The sequence below is a fragment of the Chelon labrosus genome (genome assembly GCF_963514085.1).
Source record: "Chelon labrosus genome assembly, chromosome: 19".
NCBI classification, from domain to species: Eukaryota; Metazoa; Chordata; class Actinopteri; order Mugiliformes; family Mugilidae; genus Chelon; species Chelon labrosus.
In genome coordinates, this window is record NC_140352.1 from 1,086,253 (window position 1) to 1,107,835 (window position 21,583).

The 21,583-nt window shown below is 46.7% G+C and overlaps 4 protein-coding genes across 7 annotated transcripts in view; 2 read left to right on the plus strand and 2 right to left on the minus strand.

The window, feature by feature from the left end:
- The window catches only part of LOC311504239 (microfibril-associated glycoprotein 4-like), a gene marked incomplete at its 5' end in the record, with an annotated part of 417,732 nt that overhangs the window by 193,799 nt on the left and 202,350 nt on the right, over positions 1-21,583 (minus strand). The window lies entirely within an intron of this gene.
- Positions 1,834-6,002, minus strand: LOC311504804 (chromobox protein homolog 2-like). Of its 3 annotated transcripts, none has more exons than XR_014699641.1 (5): positions 5,702-6,002; positions 4,788-4,853; positions 4,606-4,675; positions 3,029-4,519; positions 1,834-1,899 (listed from the first exon to the last, which is right to left on the minus strand). XR_014699641.1 is itself a non-coding variant. In XM_084568107.1 (5 exons), exons 1-5 carry the CDS (start codon positions 5,899-5,901, stop codon positions 3,161-3,163), a joined length of 1,605 nt encoding a protein of 534 aa, XP_084424233.1. In that variant the 5' UTR covers positions 5,902-6,002; the 3' UTR covers positions 1,928-3,160. The 3 variants fall into 3 exon arrangements, 2 of the variants coding, with proteins under 2 accessions (XP_084424232.1, XP_084424233.1); XM_084568107.1 differs by lacking the exon at positions 1,834-1,899 and having other exon boundaries at positions 1,928-4,519; positions 5,702-5,745; positions 5,836-6,002; XM_084568106.1 differs by lacking the exon at positions 1,834-1,899 and having other exon boundaries at positions 1,927-4,519.
- On the plus strand, positions 5,615-11,498 carry cox11 (cytochrome c oxidase assembly homolog 11 (yeast)). 2 transcript variants are annotated; one of them, XM_084568108.1, is made up of 6 exons: positions 5,615-5,773; positions 6,747-6,893; positions 7,463-7,799; positions 10,117-10,272; positions 10,602-10,727; positions 10,871-11,498. In XM_084568108.1, exons 3-6 carry the CDS (start codon positions 7,500-7,502, stop codon positions 11,057-11,059), a joined length of 771 nt encoding a protein of 256 aa, XP_084424234.1. In that variant the 5' UTR covers positions 5,615-5,773; positions 6,747-6,893; positions 7,463-7,499; the 3' UTR covers positions 11,060-11,498. The 2 variants fall into 2 exon arrangements, with proteins under 2 accessions (XP_084424234.1, XP_084424235.1); XM_084568109.1 differs by lacking the exon at positions 5,615-5,773 and having other exon boundaries at positions 6,742-6,893.
- On the plus strand, positions 12,611-20,943 carry rab40b (RAB40B, member RAS oncogene family). The gene is made up of 6 exons (XM_084567332.1): positions 12,611-13,096; positions 17,526-17,586; positions 18,616-18,676; positions 19,140-19,217; positions 19,413-19,635; positions 20,415-20,943. Exons 1-6 carry the CDS (start codon positions 12,955-12,957, stop codon positions 20,705-20,707), a joined length of 858 nt encoding a protein of 285 aa, XP_084423458.1. The 5' UTR covers positions 12,611-12,954; the 3' UTR covers positions 20,708-20,943.

Below are 21,583 nucleotides of genomic sequence, written 5' to 3' on the forward strand. Positions count from 1 at the left end.
TTTGAGAAAATCTACAAAAGAAAATATTAAATAACATCTTTATAAATGAAGAAATCAGAAGTATTTGTATAATAAATAAATAAAACTCAGTGTTTATTTATTTATTCTGTCTCTGTGCCTCCTCAGTTCATCTGTAAACATGTTCAACGGCCACCAGGGGTCAGTGTGTCTGTTCTCCTGAGTTAATAGAACCTCCATCAGTGTTTCTGTTCACCTGAGTTAATAGAACCTCCATCAGTGATTCTGACTGGATCAGTCTGCAGCATCCTCCTGTTACCAGCTGCTCGGTTAGCTGGAGGGTGGAGGAGGAGGTAGAGGTAAGAGTGAGGTGGGGTTGGAGGTGTAGGTCAGGGTGTAGGTCAGGGGTGAGGTGGGGTTGGAGGCAGGGCTGTAGGCGGGGCTGTAGGTGGGGGTGGAGGCGGGGCTGTAGTTGGGGGTGGAGGCGGGGCTGTAGGTGGGGGTGGAGGTAGAGGTGGAGGAAGAGGTAAGAGTGAGGTGGGGTTGGATGTGTAGGTAGAGGTGGGGGTGGAGGTAGAGGTGTAGGTGGGGCTGTAGGTGGAGGTAGAGGTGGGGCTGTTGGTGGGGCTGTAGGTGGGGCTGTAGGTAGAGGTGGAGGTAGAGGTGGAGGTAGAGGTGGAGGTGGAGGCGGGGCTGCTACACTGCCCCACACTGTTCAGACTGTTCATACATACCAGGGAGCTGTGAGGCCTCCTCTGTCGCTGCCTGTTTACTCAAACTTATTTTGGGGAAATTCCACGTCTCTGCTCGGTCTCGGCCGTTAATCACTGGATCTGTCTCCACGACCTGCAGACGTCAGGTTACGTCCACATTTCACTTGTTCCTATTGTTTCGTCCAGCGTTGGACGAATCAGAACGATCCATGAACAGAAAATTAAAAGTGTGAATCACCATCTGAACCAGAACCAGGTCCTCCTGGAGGACGAGGAGGACGAGGAGGAGAGGTGGTGGTGGTGGTGGTGGTGGTAACCATGGTAACCTCTACTAATCAGCATCAGGTGAGGGACAGAAACATGGAGGTAGAAAAACAAGATGAACCAAGATGGAATCAATGTGGACAGAGACGATGGAGACGTGGAGACATCTTGGTCGTCTTCTAAGACTCTACACATCCAGGACATGGAGGAGGACATGGAGGAGGACATGGAGGAGGAGGACATGGAGGAGGACATGGAGGAGGACATGGAGGAGGAGGACATGGAGGAGGACATGGAGGAGGAGGACATGGAGGAGGAGGACATGGAGGAGGAGGAGGACATGGAGGAGGAGGAGGACATGGAGGAGGACATGGAGGAGGACATGGAGGAGAAGATACTACTACTACTGCTACTCTGTCAGTTCTCCATCTTGTTATTCTTCTTCCTCCTCCTGTTTTATCTCCAGTAGATGTGAAGCTCCTCCTCTTCATCACTAAAGTTCTGCACTAACTGATGTTTCATATCCGATCACCTCATTTGATTCCGTCTCCATGGTAACGGTTCATCTGTGATGTGTTTCTCCTACACACCTGGAACCAAAGCAGTAATTAAAGGGTTTGTAATTAGCTTCAGTTTACAAAGTGACCACTAGGTGTCTCAGGGTGTCTCTGATTGGTCCTTTAACGTGTTAAATATAAAACAACAACTGATTATTGTTCATTTCAGCTTCGTTGTGTTTCTGTGGTGAATTAATTTATAATAATTATTTGTTTTTAACTTCCTGTCCCTGTTTTATTAACTGACTACAGCTTTTAAATCATTTTATTGAAGAATGATAAATTATAAAACATATTTAATGAGTTTTCTTCCTTTTGATTGGTTTGTTTATTAACCCACTCGTGTCCATTTGTCTCCAACAGTTGTCTCCAACCCGTCTGAGTTATCCTCTGTCCAACAGCGACCCCTGCAGGTGAAGACGTGACCACACAGCCTCAGGTATTTTCAGGTATTTTCTGGTTTATTATTTTACAAACACCTGTAGATGTCAGAGGCACACAGGCGACGAGTATCTGAAGCTAGTCGGTCAAATATGAGCACCAGATAGATATCACATCAAAAAACATATGTACAAGTATAAATTAACACAGAAAGACACTGTGACCGCAAATGTATTAAAATGGTACAAAACTGGTAAATATATATATGTATATATATTTATATATATATGTATATGTGATAATGGGACGTCCCAGTCAGCTTACATCTGTACGTAGTGCAAGAAATACTGTCAAATAATACCGTTAAAAAAACATGAGACGGGTCACATTCGTCAACACCTTTGGTCCAAACACAACTAAGAGACGGTCACTAAGAGCCCCCGCCGGGGTCGGGACATGCTGCCCTGGGTGGAGACACATTTAGTCTGGACACAAAAAGCACAAACATCCGACTCAAACTAGTCCCGCGGCCGCTGGACGCCGGCCGGGGGGTCAAAAGTCCTGGAGGAGGAGACCCTGAGGCAGTGGAGAGGAAACCCCGTTCGTTCACCGTCTGACGCCAGTGGTCGTAAAGTTTTATTGATGGAAACTAAACATGTGACCGGACCGACTCAGCTGGAGCTCAGAGACGTCACATGACTACAGGTGAGTCACGTGACCAAAGTCTTTGTGTTGAAGAAGCTCCTGAGGCGTGGCAGGACGTCCTGGAATCAAACCAAACCAAACTCCATTCAAAAAAGTCTCAATTTAAAACTCTGACTCTTAAATCTGTTCACACGACGTCATCAAAGTTAAATCTGGAGGTCGTTTATGTTTTTGACTCAAAGCTACAGATGTGAACCTCGTGGTCAGGATCCAGGAAGACTGAGACCAACTGAAGAACTCATTTTCTAGTTTTTAGATTTATAATAATTATAATAATATTAATAATAATAATACTAATCAAATATTTTTGAGTCTGTTTATTTTTGGTCGGTCGCTGCCACTGAACCCTGGAGCGTCTCTGACCTCCACAGCTCAGATCTGTGAACGTCCCGGTGTGAACGGGGTCAAACCATCAGGGCTCCTCCGTCATCGTTTCAATAAATACTCAACCAGAGAAGCTCCGCCTCCAACGTCTCTGCTCTGCCGTCATGTGTCTGAGTGTCTCAGCGCTGTGGGGACCTGAGCTGAAGCAGGAGGAGGGTTGTTGGGTCCAGCTCGCCGTCCGACGCCGTCCGCCGTCCTTCAGTGGTTCCTGGCGTTGAAGAACCCCACGCTGGTCGGCGACTCCTTCACCGTCACCGTGATGAAGTTGGCCGTGACGTCGGTGACGAAGACGTGCTCCAGGAGGCTGCGCGCCGGCCGCCAGTCCGTCTCCGTGTCCGACTCGGTGGCGTTGTTTCCGAGGCTGGGCCGGCTGTTGCTAGGATACAGGGCGGCGTCGTGCTCCGACTCGCTGCTGCTGGTCTCGTCGGAGTCGCCGGTGCTGAGCTCGTTCAGGCTCCGGTTCTGGGGTCCGAGCCCGCCGCCGTTCCCCCTCGCCGAGCCGCCTCCCACCAGCTTCTCCTTCGGGCCCCGGCCCCCCTGCTCGCCGGCAGACCGCTGGCCTCCGGCCGACGACGCCCGAGTCTCTTTGGCGCCCGGCACTCCGCTGCGTAGGCTCGACCTCGCCGCTGCAGGTACGCCACCCGTGTTGTTTCCCTGTAGGCCGCCGCCGCCGCCGCCGCCAGACACCGAGCGGCTGCTGACGCTCTGTAAGTTGAGCGCCCGGAGGCTCAGCGCCTGGTTGGCTCGGTCTCGAGGCGTCGGCGAGGCTGACGGTTTGGACAGACCTGGCTGAACCAGCCCAGTCTGACCTCCAGCTACGCCGTCCTGCCTCCTCTGAGCCAGTAGGGAGCGCTGTGCCGCCGCCTGGCCGCCGCCGAAGCCGCCGTGCGACCCTGACGACCCCAAACCTCCAGCGTGTCTCAGAGGAGACGCTTCTGAGACGGAGCGCTTCAGCTCCGACAGAGAGTTCCTGCTTTGTGATGAAGGACTGGCTTTGCTGTGAGAGGAAGAGGAGGAGGACAAGGAGCGATTGGTCCAGATGCAGCTGAGGGACCCGGGTTTGGAGGAGGCGGAGTGGGTGAAGGAGCTGGAGGAGGAGGAGGAGGAGGTGTGGGAGGCGGAGGCTCCTTCCTCTCTGGACGTCCTGCTCAGACCGGTGTAGGTGAAGCTGGCCGGCTGCAGCGGCTTCTTCACCCCGGACCGAGGCTCGTCTCTGGGGGGTCGCAGCACCTGGTGCTGGCGTGGAGGAGGAGGTGGAGGAGGAGGAAGAGGAGGAGGAGGTGAAGGTCGGCCCTTAGCTTGACGTAGAGCCCTCAGATCAGGGTGGAGCGGCTTCCTCCCGCGCTTCTTCTTACGGGGCGGAGGGTCGGGCTTGGCCAGCATGATCTGGGGCCTCTTCTGGGGGACGGGGTGGACGCGAGGGCCCGGCTTGGACTTCTTAGAGTGATCGTCGTCCTCTGAGGAAGACGAGGACGGCGACGATGAAAGGCCGTCTTCATCCTCGTCGGAGCACGAGGACGAAGAGCGGCTGTCCTTCGTCGCCGCTGGAGCAGGCGGCTAAAAAACAAAACGAGATAAAAATAAAAACGAGTTTAGACGAAGACGTTTGGATCAGAACCAACGACGGAGTCGACCTCATCTACCAGAATCTTTCGTGGTCGTCCTCTCGGCCTCTTCCCTTTCTTCTGGAACAGAAGCTCTCGCTCTTGTTCTCTGGAAAATAAAACAAAACGTTTTAACAGGAAATACTGAGAATATGGAAACTGAACATTTAACGTGACACACACACACACACACACACACACACACACACACACACACACACCTCTTGTGAAACGCTGCCAGGAGCCTCGGGTCCAGAATGTTCTCCTCTGGTTCCCAGCTGTTGTGTCTGAGGAAATAAAACGAGCTGATGATGTTTGTGAGGAGATAAAACAGTGGAAGGTCTCAGAGGTCAACGTCTGAACGCCGTGTGAACACAAATAAAACATCTGGTACTGATGGAAACACACCGTTCTAATCTGGATCTGGATCCAGAATGTAAACCTGGTTCTGGATCCAGTACATTAATGTGGTTTTAGTTTGGAGCCTGGGATTTTAATCTGGATCAGGATTCAGGATTTTAATCTGGATCAGGATTCAGTATTTTAATCTGGATCTGGTTTCAGGATTTTAATCTGGATCTGGTTTCAGGATTTTAATCTGGATCTGGTTTCAGGATTTTAATCTGGATCAGGATTCAGTATTTTAATCTGGATCTGGTTTCAGGATTTGGTCCAGTTTCTGGTTTAATTGTTTAAATCTGGTTCTTGTTTCGGTATTTTAATCTGGTTTCATTATGTTAATCCGGATTCAATTAAAAATCCGGTTCTGGTCTCATTATATCAATCCGGTTCTGGTCTCCACAGTTAAATGGACACAGCCGGTCCGGTCCGGTCCGGTCCGGTCCGCTGGTCCCGCTCTGATACCGAGCAGGAATCCGCTGCTCGGCGACAGCAGAGCGGACAACAGGAGCCGTAATGGCCGCTGCTCCTCCGTGTGTTCACCAGTCGCTGTGTCGAGGGGGAGCCCTGATGAGTCCACCCCGCTGAGGAGAGACCGGAGCCGGTAGCGGCGTGGACCCGGAGCCGCGGACGGGTCATTGTTTGGGGCCATTTTCAGTGTGTGTGTGTGTGTGTGTGTGTGTGTGTGTGTGTGGTTAGCCGCCGCGGCTAGCTTCGCGGCTAGCTAGCTACTTACTTGGACGACCACCCTCTCCACTTCACCAGATACTCAAACTTCCCCTGCGGAGGACACAAAATGTCAGAGACGGTAAAGACACGGGACCGCGGAGGACACGGGTGTCCACGGAGCCGGCGGCGGCCTTTCCTTACCTTCCTCGGCCGTTTGCTGAGAATACATTCCGCATCAAATACCTGGCCGACCGTGACCCCCTCCATTACTACAGCAGCCCCTCACAGACACTAACAGGCAGCGCGCGTTTGGCCTCTGACGGCCGCCGTAGCTCCGCGTTTATTACCCGACACCGACAATAACAAACAACAACACACCGGACACACCGATTAGTCGGTTAACCGGAAATAATAATAATAAAAAACAGAACCGTATCACCTGTCATTATGAAATAAATAAATAAGTCATTATTATAAGCTCTTTATTGTGTCTGTTGTAAAAATGTAATTCATTCAATTTAGTTGTTATTTATATCTTTGATAAAATAATTATAGAAAACAAAAATCAAAATAGTTTTTATTTATTAAACTAACAATAAAACTTAACTTATATAAAAACATCAAAGTAAATAAATAATGTAATAAATAATACTAGTAATATGTAATTAACAGGTCAGTTAGTTTTAACAGTCACGGGTTTAAAATGACAGAATGTTTACACAGGATTTAGTGGTTAACGCGACAGAAAACACTACACGTGACTGATAAATATTATATTCTGTTAATATTACGTTATTATAATATTATGAGACTTTAATCAGCCACATCACAGAGTTGCTGTTATAACTATTGAAGATCATTCTATAATTCATCCTGCTGTTAACAGTGTAATTAAAGTAAAAATGAATTCACTTTGAACTGCATTTAGTGTGTGTGAAATGCGATTTATAAATAAAATGAATTAATCTTAAATAATTATATTAAAATAAAATAATGTCGTAATTCTCTGTTTTATAAACTGTCTCTCCACATGTGACCGTCCTCGTGTTGTACAGTTTGAATCTTACTTGTGTTTTTAAATCAACGGTTTTGTTTTCTGCTGTGTCCTGTAGAGCTCATATGCGGAACCTTGTCTCCGGAACCATCCGCCTGTGGCTGAGGACGGAGCGGTTTGTGTGTTACACCAAAGTGTTTCCGCATAACATGTTTTGTAAGTGTTTCTGAGCAGCGGTGAATGACAGAGGAGCTTCTATCTGAAGGTATCAGCTCTTTAAAGACTATTTACTTGGTTCAGTTTAACTGTATTTATAATGAAGTTATAGATTCAGTTATATTTTATCTTTGGTATGTTAGCGGGTCAGCTAGGCTAACTTTAGCTTAGCTGTCCTTTAGAGCTGGTTTCTGTGTTATGACATCTTTAAACTAACAATTAAACTTCCACTAAACGTCTTTAAATAAACATTTTATTTGGTTCTGACTCATAAACTACCAGATAAATATATTTAAAGAAATGTGACGTTTGACACTAAACAGAGAAATGACCCAGCGTCTTTCTGATGTCTGGATAAGAAGTTAATCTGTGTGTTCAGGTCTATCTGGTTGTTTCATGAGCAGAATTAAAAAGTTGCTTTTAACAAGATGGAAACTTGTTTATTTGGATTTCAAGACGTTAGGAACATTTGTTATGAATCAAGGAGACATAAAATCACAGGGTTGTTAGATGGAGTTTGGTTAAGTCTCATTTCCAGCTCAGGTTTGGAGAGTTTCAGTGATAAATAGTTAGTTGTTCTGTTAATCCTGACTCTAAAGCAGAGTGTTCTCCATCCAGGTGACCTTCTGACCTGAGCTGACCTGCAGGTGCAGCCATGTTGCTGCCTCTCCTGCTGCGCCCGTCCCTCGGCCGTCCTCAGGCCTCTGTGCTGTTAACGGGATGCGTTCGGACGCTTCACTGCGTTGCTCGGAGGACGCCGAAGGCCGAGCTCTTCCTCCGGCGTACACCTCCTCCACGCCTCCACACCCAGAGCCGAGGCAGGAGGTCCAGGAGCCACCAGGAGGAGGAGTGGAAGACCAGGAACAAGACGGTGCTGACGTACATCGCTGCAGCCGGGGTGGGCATGATCGGCCTGGCGTACGCCTCCGTGCCGCTCTACCGGCTCTACTGCCAGGTGAGGACTCGAACAGACGAACCTCCTGGTGCTCCGGGGCTGTAGTGAGGCTGTAGTGAGGCTGTTGTCAGGCTGTAGTGGGGCTGTTGTCAGGCTGTTGTGAGGCTGTTGTCAGGCTGTAGTGAGGCTGTAGTGAGGCTGTCGTCAGGCTGTAGTCAGGCTGTAGTCAGGCTGTCGTCAGGCTGTCGTCAGGCTGTAGTGAGGCTGTCGTCAGGCTGTCGTCAGGCTGTCGTCAGGCTGTAGTGAGGCTGTCGTCAGGCTGTCGTCAGGCTGTAGTGAGGCTGTCGTCAGGCTGTCGTCAGGCTGTAGTGAGGCTGTCGTCAGGCTGTAGTGAGGCTGTAGTGAGGCTGTCGTCAGGCTGTCGTCAGGCTGTCGTCAGGCTGTAGTGAGGCTGTCGTCAGGCTGTCGTCAGGCTGTAGTGAGGCTGTCGTCAGGCTGTCGTCAGGCTGTAGTGAGGCTGTCGTCAGGCTGTAGTGAGGCTGTAGTGAGGCTGTCGTCAGGCTGTCGTCAGGCTGTAGTGAGGCTGTAGTGAGGCTGTCGTCAGGCTGTAGTGAGGCTGTAGTGAGGCTGTAGTGAGGCTGTCGTCAGGCTGTCGTCAGGCTGTCGTCAGGCTGTAGTGAGGCTGTAGTGAGGCTGTCGTCAGGCTGTCGTCAGGCTGTAGTGAGGCTGTAGTCAGGCTGTCGTCAGGCTGTAGTGAGGCTGTCGTCAGGCTGTAGTGAGGCTGTAGTGAGGCTGTTGTCAGGCTGTCGTGAGGCTGTAGTGAGGCTGTAGTGAGGCTGTCGTCAGGCTGTAGTGAGGCTGTCGTCAGGCTGTCGTCAGGCTGTAGTGAGGCTGTCGTCAGGCTGTCGTCAGGCTGTAGTGAGGCTGTAGTGAGGCTGTCGTCAGGCTGTAGTGAGGCTGTAGTGAGGCTGTAGTGAGGCTGTCGTGAGGCTGTTGTCAGGCTGTCGTGAGGCTGTAGTGAGGCTGTCGTCAGGCTGTAGTGAGGCTGTCGTCAGGCTGTAGTGAGGCTGTAGTGAGGCTGTCGTCAGGCTGTCGTCAGGCTGTAGTGAGGCTGTCGTCAGGCTGTAGTGAGGCTGTTGTCAGGCTGTCGTGAGGCTGTAGTGAGGCTGTAGTGAGGCTGTCGTCAGGCTGTAGTGAGGCTGTCGTCAGGCTGTAGTGAGGCTGTAGTGAGGCTGTCGTCAGGCTGTCGTCAGGCTGTAGTGAGGCTGTCGTCAGGCTGTAGTGAGGCTGTAGTGAGGCTGTAGTGAGGCTGTCGTGAGGCTGTTGTCAGGCTGTCGTGAGGCTGTAGTGAGGCTGTCGTCAGGCTGTAGTGAGGCTGTCGTCAGGCTGTAGTGAGGCTGTCGTCAGGCTGTAGTGAGGCTGTAGTGAGGCTGTCGTCAGGCTGTCGTCAGGCTGTAGTCAGGCTGTAGTGAGGCTGTCGTCAGGCTGTCGTCAGGCTGTAGTGAGGCTGTAGTGAGGCTGTCGTCAGGCTGTCGTCAGGCTGTCGTCAGGCTGTAGTGAGGCTGTAGTGAGGCTGTTGTCAGGCTGTCGTGAGGCTGTAGTGAGGCTGTAGTGAGGCTGTCGTCAGGCTGTAGTGAGGCTGTCGTCAGGCTGTCGTCAGGCTGTAGTGAGGCTGTCGTCAGGCTGTCGTCAGGCTGTAGTGAGGCTGTAGTGAGGCTGTCGTCAGGCTGTAGTGAGGCTGTAGTGAGGCTGTAGTGAGGCTGTCGTGAGGCTGTTGTCAGGCTGTCGTGAGGCTGTAGTGAGGCTGTCGTCAGGCTGTAGTGAGGCTGTCGTCAGGCTGTAGTGAGGCTGTAGTGAGGCTGTCGTCAGGCTGTCGTCAGGCTGTAGTGAGGCTGTCGTCAGGCTGTAGTGAGGCTGTTGTCAGGCTGTCGTGAGGCTGTAGTGAGGCTGTAGTGAGGCTGTCGTCAGGCTGTAGTGAGGCTGTCGTCAGGCTGTAGTGAGGCTGTAGTGAGGCTGTCGTCAGGCTGTCGTCAGGCTGTAGTGAGGCTGTCGTCAGGCTGTAGTGAGGCTGTAGTGAGGCTGTAGTGAGGCTGTCGTGAGGCTGTTGTCAGGCTGTCGTGAGGCTGTAGTGAGGCTGTCGTCAGGCTGTAGTGAGGCTGTCGTCAGGCTGTAGTGAGGCTGTCGTCAGGCTGTAGTGAGGCTGTAGTGAGGCTGTCGTCAGGCTGTCGTCAGGCTGTAGTCAGGCTGTAGTGAGGCTGTCGTCAGGCTGTCGTCAGGCTGTAGTGAGGCTGTAGTGAGGCTGTCGTCAGGCTGTCGTCAGGCTGTAGTGAGGCTGTAGTGAGGCTGTAGTGACCGTCACTGTGTTTGTGTCTGGCAGGCTTCGGGCCTCGGAGGCACGGCGGTGGCCGGACACGACGCGGATCAGGTGGAGACGATGCAGCCGGTGAAGGAACGCGTCATCAAGGTGACCTTCAACGCCGACACGCACGCCAGCATCCAGTGGAACTTCAGACCACAGCAGACAGAGATCATGGTGGGTGTGTTCATCAATAACGTCTGATTTAAACTGGAGAGAATCAACAGCTCAAGAATCCAGACGTGAACATGTAGGACTTTAAATAAACACGTCTTCAGAATTGATTACATTCCTGCGTAAGCGTAGACCACTGATCAGCTGTTACCAGAAACATTTAGTTACCAGGAGGTCACAGCAGATACTGGAGACAAGGAGGACATGATATGTAATATTGGCTCATTTTCCTGAATAAACATACACACAAGTCTAATATTTCTCTTAATTGGTTTCTCTTTCTCTACTTTTAGGACTTTTAATCAGCCCTTTATGTTTTATTTTGAATCCAGGTGGTTCCAGGTGAGACGGCGCTGGCTTTCTACAGAGCCAAGAACCCCACAGATAAACCCATCATCGGCATCTCCACCTACAACGTGGTTCCCTTCGATGCTGGACAGTACTTCAACAAGATCCAGGTGAAGGTTTCAGTCTGTTGTTTGTTTGTCTCATTGTTTCTCCAGTGAAGTGGTCGAGGGTCCAGACGTTCAGATCCATGCGCTGCTTTAAAAACTACCTCCCCAGGCGTTAACCTCTCCTGCTCTCCCTCCTCCGTCTGCAGTGTTTCTGCTTCGAGGAGCAGCGTCTCAACCCTCACGAGGAGGTGGACATGCCCGTCTTCTTCTACATTGACCCGGAGTTTGCCGAGGACCCCAGGATGGCCCGGGTGGACACCATCACCTTGTCCTACACCTTCTTCGAGGCCAAGGAGGGCCAGACACTCCCGGTGCCGGGATACAGCTACAGCTGAGCTGCTGCTCCGGCGCTGGTGGAGGCGGTGGGTCGGTGTCTCTCTGTGGGAAGAGTAGGAACCGTGAGACATTTTTCTTCCTCCCAGTGAGATCAGATGTTTTAAAAAGACATTTGGGTCGAACACTTGGAACCTAAACTCTGACAGGAAGCCGGTGTGTGTTTAAAAATATATGTTTTAAACACACAGAGCTCCGTTTATCACCAAAACACCTGGAGAAATAATCTCAGCGCAGGAAAAACCAGACGGTGGAATTTCAGCCTGAACTGTTTCCTCAGAGATGTTGAGCTTTGAAGATTATTTAAGAAAATGAATCAATAAATTATGACTGAAGGTAAAAACTCAGACGGCTGCAGAGTTTCTACAGGTTTTGTTGTTGTTTCTCGAGTTTCTGGTTCATGATGGAAAAATAATGAGATAAAGGTGTGAAAGTGTTAAACTGGAACGTGTAAGTTATTTCTTTTTTCTTCTTCTGTTATTATTTTGTGTTTAATGTTTCTCTATTTAACATTAAAAAACAGGAAAATAATAAAAACTACAAAGTTCAGGCCTGAATATACGATATGTTAAACTCACTTGTCTGTGTGAGCATGAAAAGAAAAAAGAATAAGATGATAAAATAACTAATAATAATCAACTAAACAAACTATCACTTCTTTTATTTTATCCTTGTGTTCAGGTTTTTATCTGCTCCAGTTTGAGCAGCAGGAGGCAGCAGAGTCTGTAGACCAGACCAGAGTCTGTAGACCAGACCAGACCAGAGACTGTAGACCAGACCAGACCAGACCAGAGTCTGTAGACCAGACCAGACCAGACCAGAGTCTGTAGACCAGACCAGACCAGACCAGAGACTTTAGATCAGATTTATTTAGTCCAGACAGAAACACAGGAGATTAAAACATAAGAATAAAAGCATTAAATAATACAGTTGTATCAAATAAATAACATTTTATTTATATATGTAAATATGTTTAATTCAGTGTGATCAATAATAATTATGAGGTATTATTTGAGGCAGTAAAATACTTTCATCTTAAAACTATTTGTATATATATTTAGGATCAGAGCTCATCAATTATAAACACTTGACCACAAATGTTAAAGTTAAAATATTAAATGTAATTTCAATTTTATTTATTTATTTATTTATTTATTTATTTTTTAAATATTATAAATGTCCATAAAATGTAGATTAGATTCATTAAACAGCAGCAGTAGTGTTTATTTTTATTTTCCCGGTTAGTACTTTTATTTTGTAAGACCAAACAGGAAGTCGTTCATTCAGGTCATTTTTGTAACTTGACGTCACACACAGGAAGCCAATCACCTCCTCTCGAGCTGACTGACGTCTCTAGCGCCCAATTAGAGCTCCAGGTTGCCCTAGCAACTCAGCAGATGGTCCAATCAGAGGGAGGCAGGCAAAGCTGCGTTATTAGTCCTTATAGACCCCCCCCCCCATCACCACCCCCCCTTACACCCCCACCCCCCCACCCCGTCCACTCAGCCCCCTGACTGTGACTCTGCTGGAGAAGAGGAGAGAGAAGGGGAGGGAGGAGGTCCAGATCCGTCAGCTCGTCCTCCTCAGTCCGGGAGTCCAGGAGGATCCGTACCTTCGTGCGTAAAAGCGCGGCGCGTCCTGTGCGCGCAGATGGCACCGAGGGCGCAGCGTCGGTGGGAGAGTTTGTCTGGATCAGTCTGAGTCTGGAGACACAACTGTTGGTGGCATGTGAACACACGCACAGTCTCCGACGTGGATTCTTTTACGCAGCCTTTACGCGTCTCTCTCCGGTGTTCTCGCTTTAGACCGGGAGGAAGGGGGGTCGATTCGGGGTACTGTTTGGTGCCGCTAGGTCTCGTGTCATGATGGGACACCGCAGCGGTCATCTGCCGCGAGGATGAGCCACCGAAGCAGCCCGGCCCGGGCGTACGACTTTCTGCTCAAGTTCCTGCTGGTGGGAGACAGCGACGTGGGGAAGGCCGAGATCCTGGCGAGCCTGCAGGACGGAGCCTCGGAGTCCCCGTACGGATACAACACGGGTGAGTGAGCGGCAGAGGGCTGGAGGGGGGCAGGGGCTGAGTGAGGGGGGCAGGGGGTGAGTGAGGGGGTCAGTGTGCAGTGAGGAGGTCATCTACTAAACCCTGAACCCACCTGTTGGGTTATTTTTGGAGGTTTTACGCGCACTGCTGGTGTCCTGTTTTACGCACGGATTACGCAGCGAAGTCCAGCTGTGGAAATGAAATGAATCTGTTTAAAAACAGGAGTCGAGCTGGAAGTCATCTCTGATACAGTGAGTAAAGTAAAGGTTCATAGAGAGGATCTAAACAAGTCCGTCTTAGAACTGGAACTCTGGTCCTGAACAGGAAAACGGTTTCCTCCAGGTCCAGGTCCAGGTGAGTATCAGGTCATTACCAGACTTTAGTCATGTGACCTTCAGGTGGACTCCACCCACAGATGTTCCTGATAAAAACCTAAACTCTCCACCATCATTTAGAGCTGAACACTTGGAGGAAACATCTTCTGCAAACACAACAAGTCCAGATGAGTTTGTCTCAGCTTGTTGTTTTCTAGACGCCTTCTACACCTCAAACATCTGAGGTGAAACTCAGTGGAGGACAAAACTATTTTATTTTTATTTTTAATATTCGGTGCTTCAGATCATCACCCTGACATTTATCCACCCCGGCCAAATCATTAGGTACACTAGTGAAACCAGTCCTGCTCTAAGTCTAACTGACAGATGTTGATTCTACTGTGTTTTTATTTTGTAGAACTACTGAACTGACACATGTTCCTAATATTTTGACACAGTGGTCAGTGGGCTGGGCTAAATAACAGAAACACTTTAAATTCATTTAACAGCACCTCAGTGATCATCAGGTGAATCACCTCCTTTATGAAGTCAACATTATTTAGATGAGAATGACTTCGCTGGTGTACCTAATGATCTGGACAGGTGATTGTTAGCTTCTACTTACGTTTTCCAACTTAAACTCATTTTAAGTTGCTGCATATTGTTAAAGAGGACACCTTGTTGATTTTCTTAATTCACACATTGAAAATGTTTGAGGTCATCAGAGCAAGAACTGAAAACAGACGTCTAAAGTAAACCAGCTGTTTATGAAGTAGATACTTTAAGTGTATTTATAACAGAATAATAATTGTATTAAAGGACCAGTGTGTGGGATGTAGAGGCCTCTAGTGGTGAGATTGTAGATTACAACCAGAGGAACAATGCTCCTCTGTCTCTCAAAGAGCAGCTGCTCGTCTGCTACTTCTAACAAATACAGGCTAAAAGCCACTGACCAATCAAAGCTCGCCGTCTGTGTTTTAAGTTTTTAAAGTAAATGAGAATCCAACGAGGAGCTCCACTCAGCGTTGTGTTTGTGTGATATGTGAGTTCATAGTTGGAGGTATTAATAAACGCTGCTCTGACTCACCGAGGCTGTAGGGGGGCGACACGACGAGTCGGCCATGTTGGAAAGCTGTGTACTGTGACTGTACTCTGAGATTATCACATGTACAACCTGTTTAGGACGGAACTATAAACCTTTTCTTCTATAATAACAGAATAAAACCTCCTCCTCCCAGAGCTTGGTCATCTTCTTTGACTGAATCAAATCAGGGTTGAAACAAAGATGGAGGAAAACGTATCATCATCATCATCTTTCTTCTTCTTCTGTTCTATTTCCAGTAGATGTGATGCTACTCAGCATCAAGAATGTTCTGTATTATAAGCTATTGATGTTTTGATATAAACAAGCCCTGCTAATGCTACATTAGCTTCATGTCCTCTGGTTTCTTTGAATAGTCACTAGCTTAGCTGGACTAAAGCTATGTTAGCTATATGCCCTTTGGTTTCTTTGAATAATCACTAGCTTAGCTGGACTAATGCTACATTAGCTTTGTGTCCTTTGGTTTCTGTGAATAGTTGCTAGCTAGCCTTGCTAATGTAAAGTTAGCTTTGTGCTCGTCTTATTTCGATGACTTGTGTTGTTCGGGACAACGTGACCCACTGGGAGGAGTTCTGCTACGATGGAGGTCAGTTTCAGTTTTGGCTCAGCTGATGGAAAACTGAAGCTGTAAACATTTAATTTCTGTTTCTGGGTCACCTCCTTTAACAAGGGGGGCGACGGCAGACATTTCTGTGGTGGGCTGCTTCTCTGCCAGGGAGTTTTGTGGTGAAAGTGTGGAGCGGCCGTCGGCTCTCAGGTCCCAGAGGGACCTTCGCTCTTCAGCCAAGTCCAGAGAGGAGCTGCTATTACAGGCCGAGGTCGGGGGAACGGTGCCCAGAACCACAGAGGGAAGCCTCGATTACTGCCAGACAACTGCTCACAAACAGTTTATTTTATGGATTTTATGTTCTGCTCTTTTGTAACGTCCTTCTGGGTGTTGTGTAACTCAGCTGAACCTCCAGGGCTCCACTGATGTGCAGAGTGTTTTTGTGTCGGGCTGTAATGAAGTAGAAGCTGGAGAGCATGACTCATTCTGGATGTGTGATCCCACTCTAACAGACGAGCGCATGAAAAACACTTTTAGTTTGTTTTCACATCAACACGGTGAAGCTGCAGAGAGTCTGATGTTTTCTGTTTGGTTATGTCGTTAATTCACTTTATGGTTTAATTTATCTACAACGAGACATGAATTGTCTTCCTATGGTTTCTATGAATAAGTGCTAGCATAGCCGCACTAATGCTACGTTAGCTTTGTTCCCTTTGGTTTATTTGAATAATTGCTAGCTTAACCCTGCTAATGTGAAGCTCATAAAATAACTTAAAGCTAACTTTACCTTAGCAGAGCTTAGCTAGCAATAATTAGCAATAATTTAAAGAAACCAAAGGACACAAAGCTAATGTAGCGTAGCTAGGCTAAGCTAGAATTATATAAAAAATTAAAAGAAAAAATGACACAAATCTAACATAAGATTAGCTAAGCAAAGCTAGCAGAAGCTATTGGAATAAACTAAATAACACGAGCTAACACAGCATTAGCGGGGCTAAACAAATGACACAAAGTTCATGTAGCATTAGCTGAGTTAAGATAGCGATTATTCACATAGCTAACATAGCATTAATTGTATATGCTAGTCATTATTCAAATAAACCAAAGGACACACATATAAATAAATAAAATAAAATAACTGAGCTAAGACAGAGATTATTCAAAGAAGCTAAGGGCTACTAAGCTAACGTATCTGATCAAACGAAATAAACAAACCAACTAATTTCCGTCTTCCTATCAAAATATAAATTTGTAAAACTCAAACTACATCCAGATAATTGTTTTTTTTTCTTCATTACACTTTTAAATGCCGAGTCTTTGGTCGTATTACACAGATGTTTGAGTAAATATATATTAAAGTAAAGGCTGCTTCATTCATGCCAGAGAGAGAGTTTGATAACTTGAACATACTGTATGTGTGTAGGCTGGACTGGTCTGACGTATTTATCCCAGAATAACTCGGACATCAGAGTACGACTCGTTCTCTCAGATCTCAGAGTGGTTTGTTCTTTGATAACTGAACATTATTTATACATGTTACTGCTGCTGCTGCAACTTTAGTCCCGAGACACTGAAGCCATCATCGTGTACTGTTCACATATTAAGATAAAACATATAGAAACACACGCATGTGGAGACACATTTTAATTAAGACCAGGTGGAGACACAGGGACTAAGAGATGGACAGGTGAGACCAGGTGAGACCAGGTGAGACCAGGACTGAAGGCTGAAAGGCAGCAGCATCTCAGAGTTACTGGAGATCAGCTGAGTCCATTTACATAACATGTGTTCCTGGCAGCCATTGTTGCTCCTGATAATTACTGTTATAAAGCAGACGAGCTGCTCTGGTTCGTGGCCTCGTGTGACGACAGTCTGATATTAACAGCTAGTCAGTGATAAGTGAGAGAGATCCTGCAGAGGATGCTCCAGATACCCGGCCCTCACCGAGGAGCTTCAGCAGCTGCACGGCTTCTGCTTCAAATCTCCTTGGACGTCCTGGTTGGACGTGAAGTCGGAGGAGGAGGTGGCGTGGACAGAGGTCAAGAGTTTTCTGGTCTTTATCGCTCCAAGAAAACTGAACGCATCACATCAGAGCTCCCGGGGCTTCCAGTAGCTGAGGATCCATCCACCTGTTTCCTGCACATGTTCACGACTCAGAGATTTCTTCACGGACAAGATGGAAACTGGCAAAAATACAAAAGAAATAAAACTAAGATATAATGTCCGTTTGCAAATAAGGTCGTCAGGTTCTGACATGGAGGGATCTCTATGCAGGTTTACGGACACGTGTGGTTTCAGTCTGAGAGACTTGTTCCAAAACCTGGATCATGTCTCCAAGTCAACAACCAGCTGTTCATGGTTCTGATGTTTCATGAGACTGAGGATACAACTACGTTTCATTTCTGTGTTTAGATTTGATATAAATGTCTAAGAACCCTTCATGGTGTCTGACCTGCTCTGTTTCAGGAATCGACTACAAGACGACCACCATCCTCTTAGACGGGAGAAGAGTCAAACTGCAGCTCTGGTATGAAAACACATGGATGTGGGTATTGTTTAAGAGAGGAGGACCAGACCAGGGTTTGGTTCCTGTGAAGCTGGGGTGACCTGACGAGTTTAGTAAAATACTCCAGTAAATCTACTCAGTTACTTTCCACTGCTGACGTAGTGGTTGTGATTATACTCCTCCTATCATGACGCTCTCTGAGGTATTTTTAGAGTGCTGTGCTTTTAGCTGAGTAAATATTAAATTATTCATCTGAAACGTTGGTGTTTAAGTGGATGAGAAGCTCTTAGCGTGTCTCTGTTTCTTAGCGTGTCTTGATCCGATAACTTGGTAAATAAACAAGTCTTGTGTTGAGCGTCCAGATGGACCGAGGTCCAGTAGCAGCAGCCGGCCGGTGGCCAGCCAGCGTCCTCCTCAGCCAACCACAACACTGCTGTGGTATTCAGCTGCTGTCGGGACGCTCGCTCTTGTTTTTCACCGTGGACACAAAAAAATAACAGAGCCAGAGTTCAGGCCACGGCCGTTACTGTTTAATGAAACTGAGCCCTTATTTATAGAGCAGGTCAGCTCGTTACGTACGAGGACACACAAACACAACCTTTATGGACGACAGATAGAGGACAAGGTCAGAAAACATCACCAGTCAAAGCATAGTCTGTATATAAATATGGACAAGCGTCAAATAACTGAAACAAAACTTATCTAAAAGATTGAACATTCATCAACATTATATTAACTACCTAAAATGACAGAAACTCCCTGAAAATAAATTTATTTGACGTGTATTTTAGTGTTTTAGTTTGGCTCAAGTCCCGCCCACTAACATGGAGGGGGTGGAGCTTATGACCTATACTGCAGCCAGACACCAGGGGGAGCTCTACTTGATTTGGCTTCACTTTAGAGGAGCAGCTCCACCGTCCATCTTTATACCGTCTATGGTCAAGGCCAGTGGGTCCAGATTTAGAAGGAGTTTTGTTCAGTTGTTGAGTTTCTTTCGTAAAACCTCAAAAGACTAAACATGTCCTTTATGTCGTCTGTGTTTTCTTTCAGGGACACGTCTGGTCAGGGACGGTTCTGCACCATCTTCAGATCTTATTCCAGAGGAGCTCAGGTAATAAATTAAAGGTTTGTTCGTGTAGGTTGATTTCCTTTTAGACAAGTTGAACTGGTTTCCTGTGATTTGAAGACATTTTAATTTATTTTACACGTCGTTATTTTAATTCATTTAAAAGCCAGAGCTGATGGAAGAGAAGCCGACTCGGCGGTGGGAGGCTGATATCTTCACTTTAACACTTGAATAAAGTTGTATGTTGTTTTTCACATCACTCATCGGTGGATGCAGAGGAGGTGTCACCATGGCAACAGTGTCAGTGTTGCCACAGAAGCTGATGATGAAGTCTGTAGTTTGTGTTTGTGTGCAGACAAACTGAGCAGCGAAGAGACTTCTGTTCACAAAATAACAAACGTAAAGATGTTAACTTCTATTTACTGTCTGGTGTTTTTATGGAAATATAATCGTGAGAATGTGTTTTATTGGTTTAAATGATCTGTTGTTGTGTGTTGCTGCTGCTCAGGGAGTCATTCTGGTCTACGACATCACCAACCGCTGGTCCTTCGATGGAATCGACAGGTGGATCAAAGAGATAAACGAGGTGTGTGATCAACCAATCAGAGAGCAGGAATGTTTGTTCACACTTCTGATGTTATTTCATAAAATGATCTGAGGATGAGTCAGATACAAGCACAACAACAACCCACGCAGTCTGAGACAGGACACAGTGTCCTCCACAGTGTCCTCCACAGAGTTCCTGTCACACTTGTCTCCTTTCTACTTCCTGTTTACCCAGCATGCCCCAGGTGTGCCCAAGATCCTGGTCGGGAACCGCCTCCACCTGGCCTACAAGCGTCAGGTGACCACGGAGCAGGCGCAGGCGTACGCTGAGAAGCTGGGCGTCACCTTCTTCGAGGTCAGTCCTCTGTGCAACTTCAACATCACCGAGTCCTTCATGGAGCTCGCCAGGATCGTCCTGATGAGACACGGGATGGAGCGACTGTGGAGGCCCAACAGAGGTCAGACATGTTACACCACACTCACATCTGTGCTGCCCTCTGCTGGACAACACTGGAATAGAAACAGATGAATAGATGACTAAAAATATAAATCTGTTGTACTCAAACCTTCCAAAAACGTCCTGAAAGTCGACACAGAGAACCCGATCAAACACGAGACAGAAATATTAGACTTGTTTAGTTGTTTATTCAAGAAAGTGAGCCAATATTACATATCAGAGAGGTGCTCCTCTGGGATTCAATCAGAGTCCATGTGTTCAGAAGTGTTTCCATCAATGTAATGAGACTCAGGTGTGGTTCAGGACATCTGTCCATGAGCTGAACGTGAAGAGAAACTGGGTCATGCAGCAAGACAACGAGAACCAAGAACACAAGTGGTTCTACAAAAGAACGGTTAAAGAAGAACAAGATGAATGTTTAGGAACGGCCAAGTCAAAGTCCTGACCTTAATCCAATAGAAATGTTGTGGAAGGACCTGAAGCAAGCAGTTGATGTGAGGAAACCCACCAACATCTCAGAACTGAAGTGGTTCTGTTCTGAGGAATGGGCTAAAATTCCTCCAAGCTGCTGTAGACCACTGATCAGCTGTTACCAGAAACATTTAGTTACCAGGAGGTCACAGCAGATACTGGACACAAGGAGGAACTGATATGTAATATTGGCTCACTTTACTCTAATAGTTCTGTTTCATGTCTTTGTTTGGGTTCTATCTTTGTCTACTTTCAGGACTTTATTTTTATGCAGAAATAGAAAACTAATTCATCTCGTCTCCGTCTCAGTCTTGACTCTTCAGGATCTCTGCTGTCGCTCCATCGTCTCCGTTACTCCGGTCCATCTGGTCGATAAGCTTCCCCTCCCTCTGGCTCTAAAGTGCCACCTCAAGTCCTTCTCCGTCGCCAACGGCCTCAACACTTGCATGATGCACGGACAATCCTACTCCATCACTGCCTCCGCCCATCATGGCGCCACCAAGAGGACGGGAGGGGCGCTGCTGAAAAAACCCAAACTGATCCGGCCGCCGCCCCTCAGCCCGACTGCAGAGAGCTGCAGAAACAGCTGTAAAATATCCTAACGGCCGTGAACGCACCTCCTCACCTGACCGGGTGTTTTTGTTTTTTATCCAGAGAAGGTGGCGACTGAACGAAAACAGGACGGACAGAAATAAATCCTCCTGAGACTGAAGGTGTTGTTTGGAGACGTGTGAAGAAGTGTTGTTGTGTTTTTCTTCTTCATGTGAGAAATGTACAGGAAGTGATGTCACGTCCAACTCAGAGTTTCAAAATAAAAGGTGAAAGTTTTTGATCAGAACATTTGAGTCCTTCAGTATGACAGAGTGTTAGAGCCGGTGTTAGGAAGAAAGAAATGTGAAGTTTTGGGAATAAGGTTGAAATATTCTGTGGAAAAAAAGTGAAATGTAAATTTATATTTTGACGACTATGTCATGATTTTACCTTTTTCTAAAACTTAAGTGCAAAAAACAGCATATGAGACGTTAATTCACGTGGAATCAGATTAAAGGCTTTGCCTCTAAATATTTTTAATTTTCTCGTAAATGTAGGTTTTTATTCTTGATGGAGTTTTTTTGTCTTTTCGCTCCAAATCTTTAAATCTCTCAAAAAGTCAATATTTTGCAAAGTCATGATTTATTTGGATAAATTTTTATACTTGAACTTTAATGATTTTTTTTTTTTTTTTTTACTTGTTCTCATAAATATGAATTTTCATCATTGAGACAGTCGACTTCTTTTTATTTAATATCAGAACTTTGGCTCAGAATATAAACATAAAGTCTTCTTGTAAGTTTTTATTCTCAAAATGGTTTTTGCAAAAGATTTCTCATGAATATAAATTTATGAGAAAAAGTAAATCTATGACTATTTGTTTTTTTAAATTTGAATCTTTAAACGTCCGGTGTGTAATAATATTTGTTGTGTCTTTAATATCTACG

What these genes read in the sequence shown, in the direction of transcription:
- LOC311504804 (XM_084568106.1), bottom strand. Translation starts at nt 5,901, where the DNA reads ATGGAGGGGGTCACGGTCGGCCAGGTATTTGATGCGGAATGTATTCTC. An exon ending in TGGAGAGGGTGGTCGTCCAA is followed by an intron (nt 4,854 to 5,701) that starts GTAAGTAGCTAG and finishes TTATTTCCTCAG; the next exon opens with ACACAACAGCTGGGAACCAG. An exon ending in CTGGCAGCGTTTCACAAGAG is followed by an intron (nt 4,676 to 4,787) that starts GTGTGTGTGTGT and finishes TTTATTTTCCAG; the next exon opens with AGAACAAGAGCGAGAGCTTC.
- cox11 (XM_084568108.1), top strand. Translation starts at nt 7,500, where the DNA reads ATGTTGCTGCCTCTCCTGCTGCGCCCGTCCCTCGGCCGTCCTCAGGCC. An exon ending in CACAGCAGACAGAGATCATG is followed by an intron (nt 10,273 to 10,601) that starts GTGGGTGTGTTC and finishes TTTTGAATCCAG; the next exon opens with GTGGTTCCAGGTGAGACGGC. An exon ending in AGTACTTCAACAAGATCCAG is followed by an intron (nt 10,728 to 10,870) that starts GTGAAGGTTTCA and finishes CTCCGTCTGCAG; the next exon opens with TGTTTCTGCTTCGAGGAGCA.
- rab40b (XM_084567332.1), top strand. Translation starts at nt 12,955, where the DNA reads ATGAGCCACCGAAGCAGCCCGGCCCGGGCGTACGACTTTCTGCTCAAG. An exon ending in CCCGTACGGATACAACACGG is followed by an intron (nt 13,097 to 17,525) that starts GTGAGTGAGCGG and finishes GCTCTGTTTCAG; the next exon opens with GAATCGACTACAAGACGACC. An exon ending in AGAGTCAAACTGCAGCTCTG is followed by an intron (nt 17,587 to 18,615) that starts GTATGAAAACAC and finishes GTTTTCTTTCAG; the next exon opens with GGACACGTCTGGTCAGGGAC.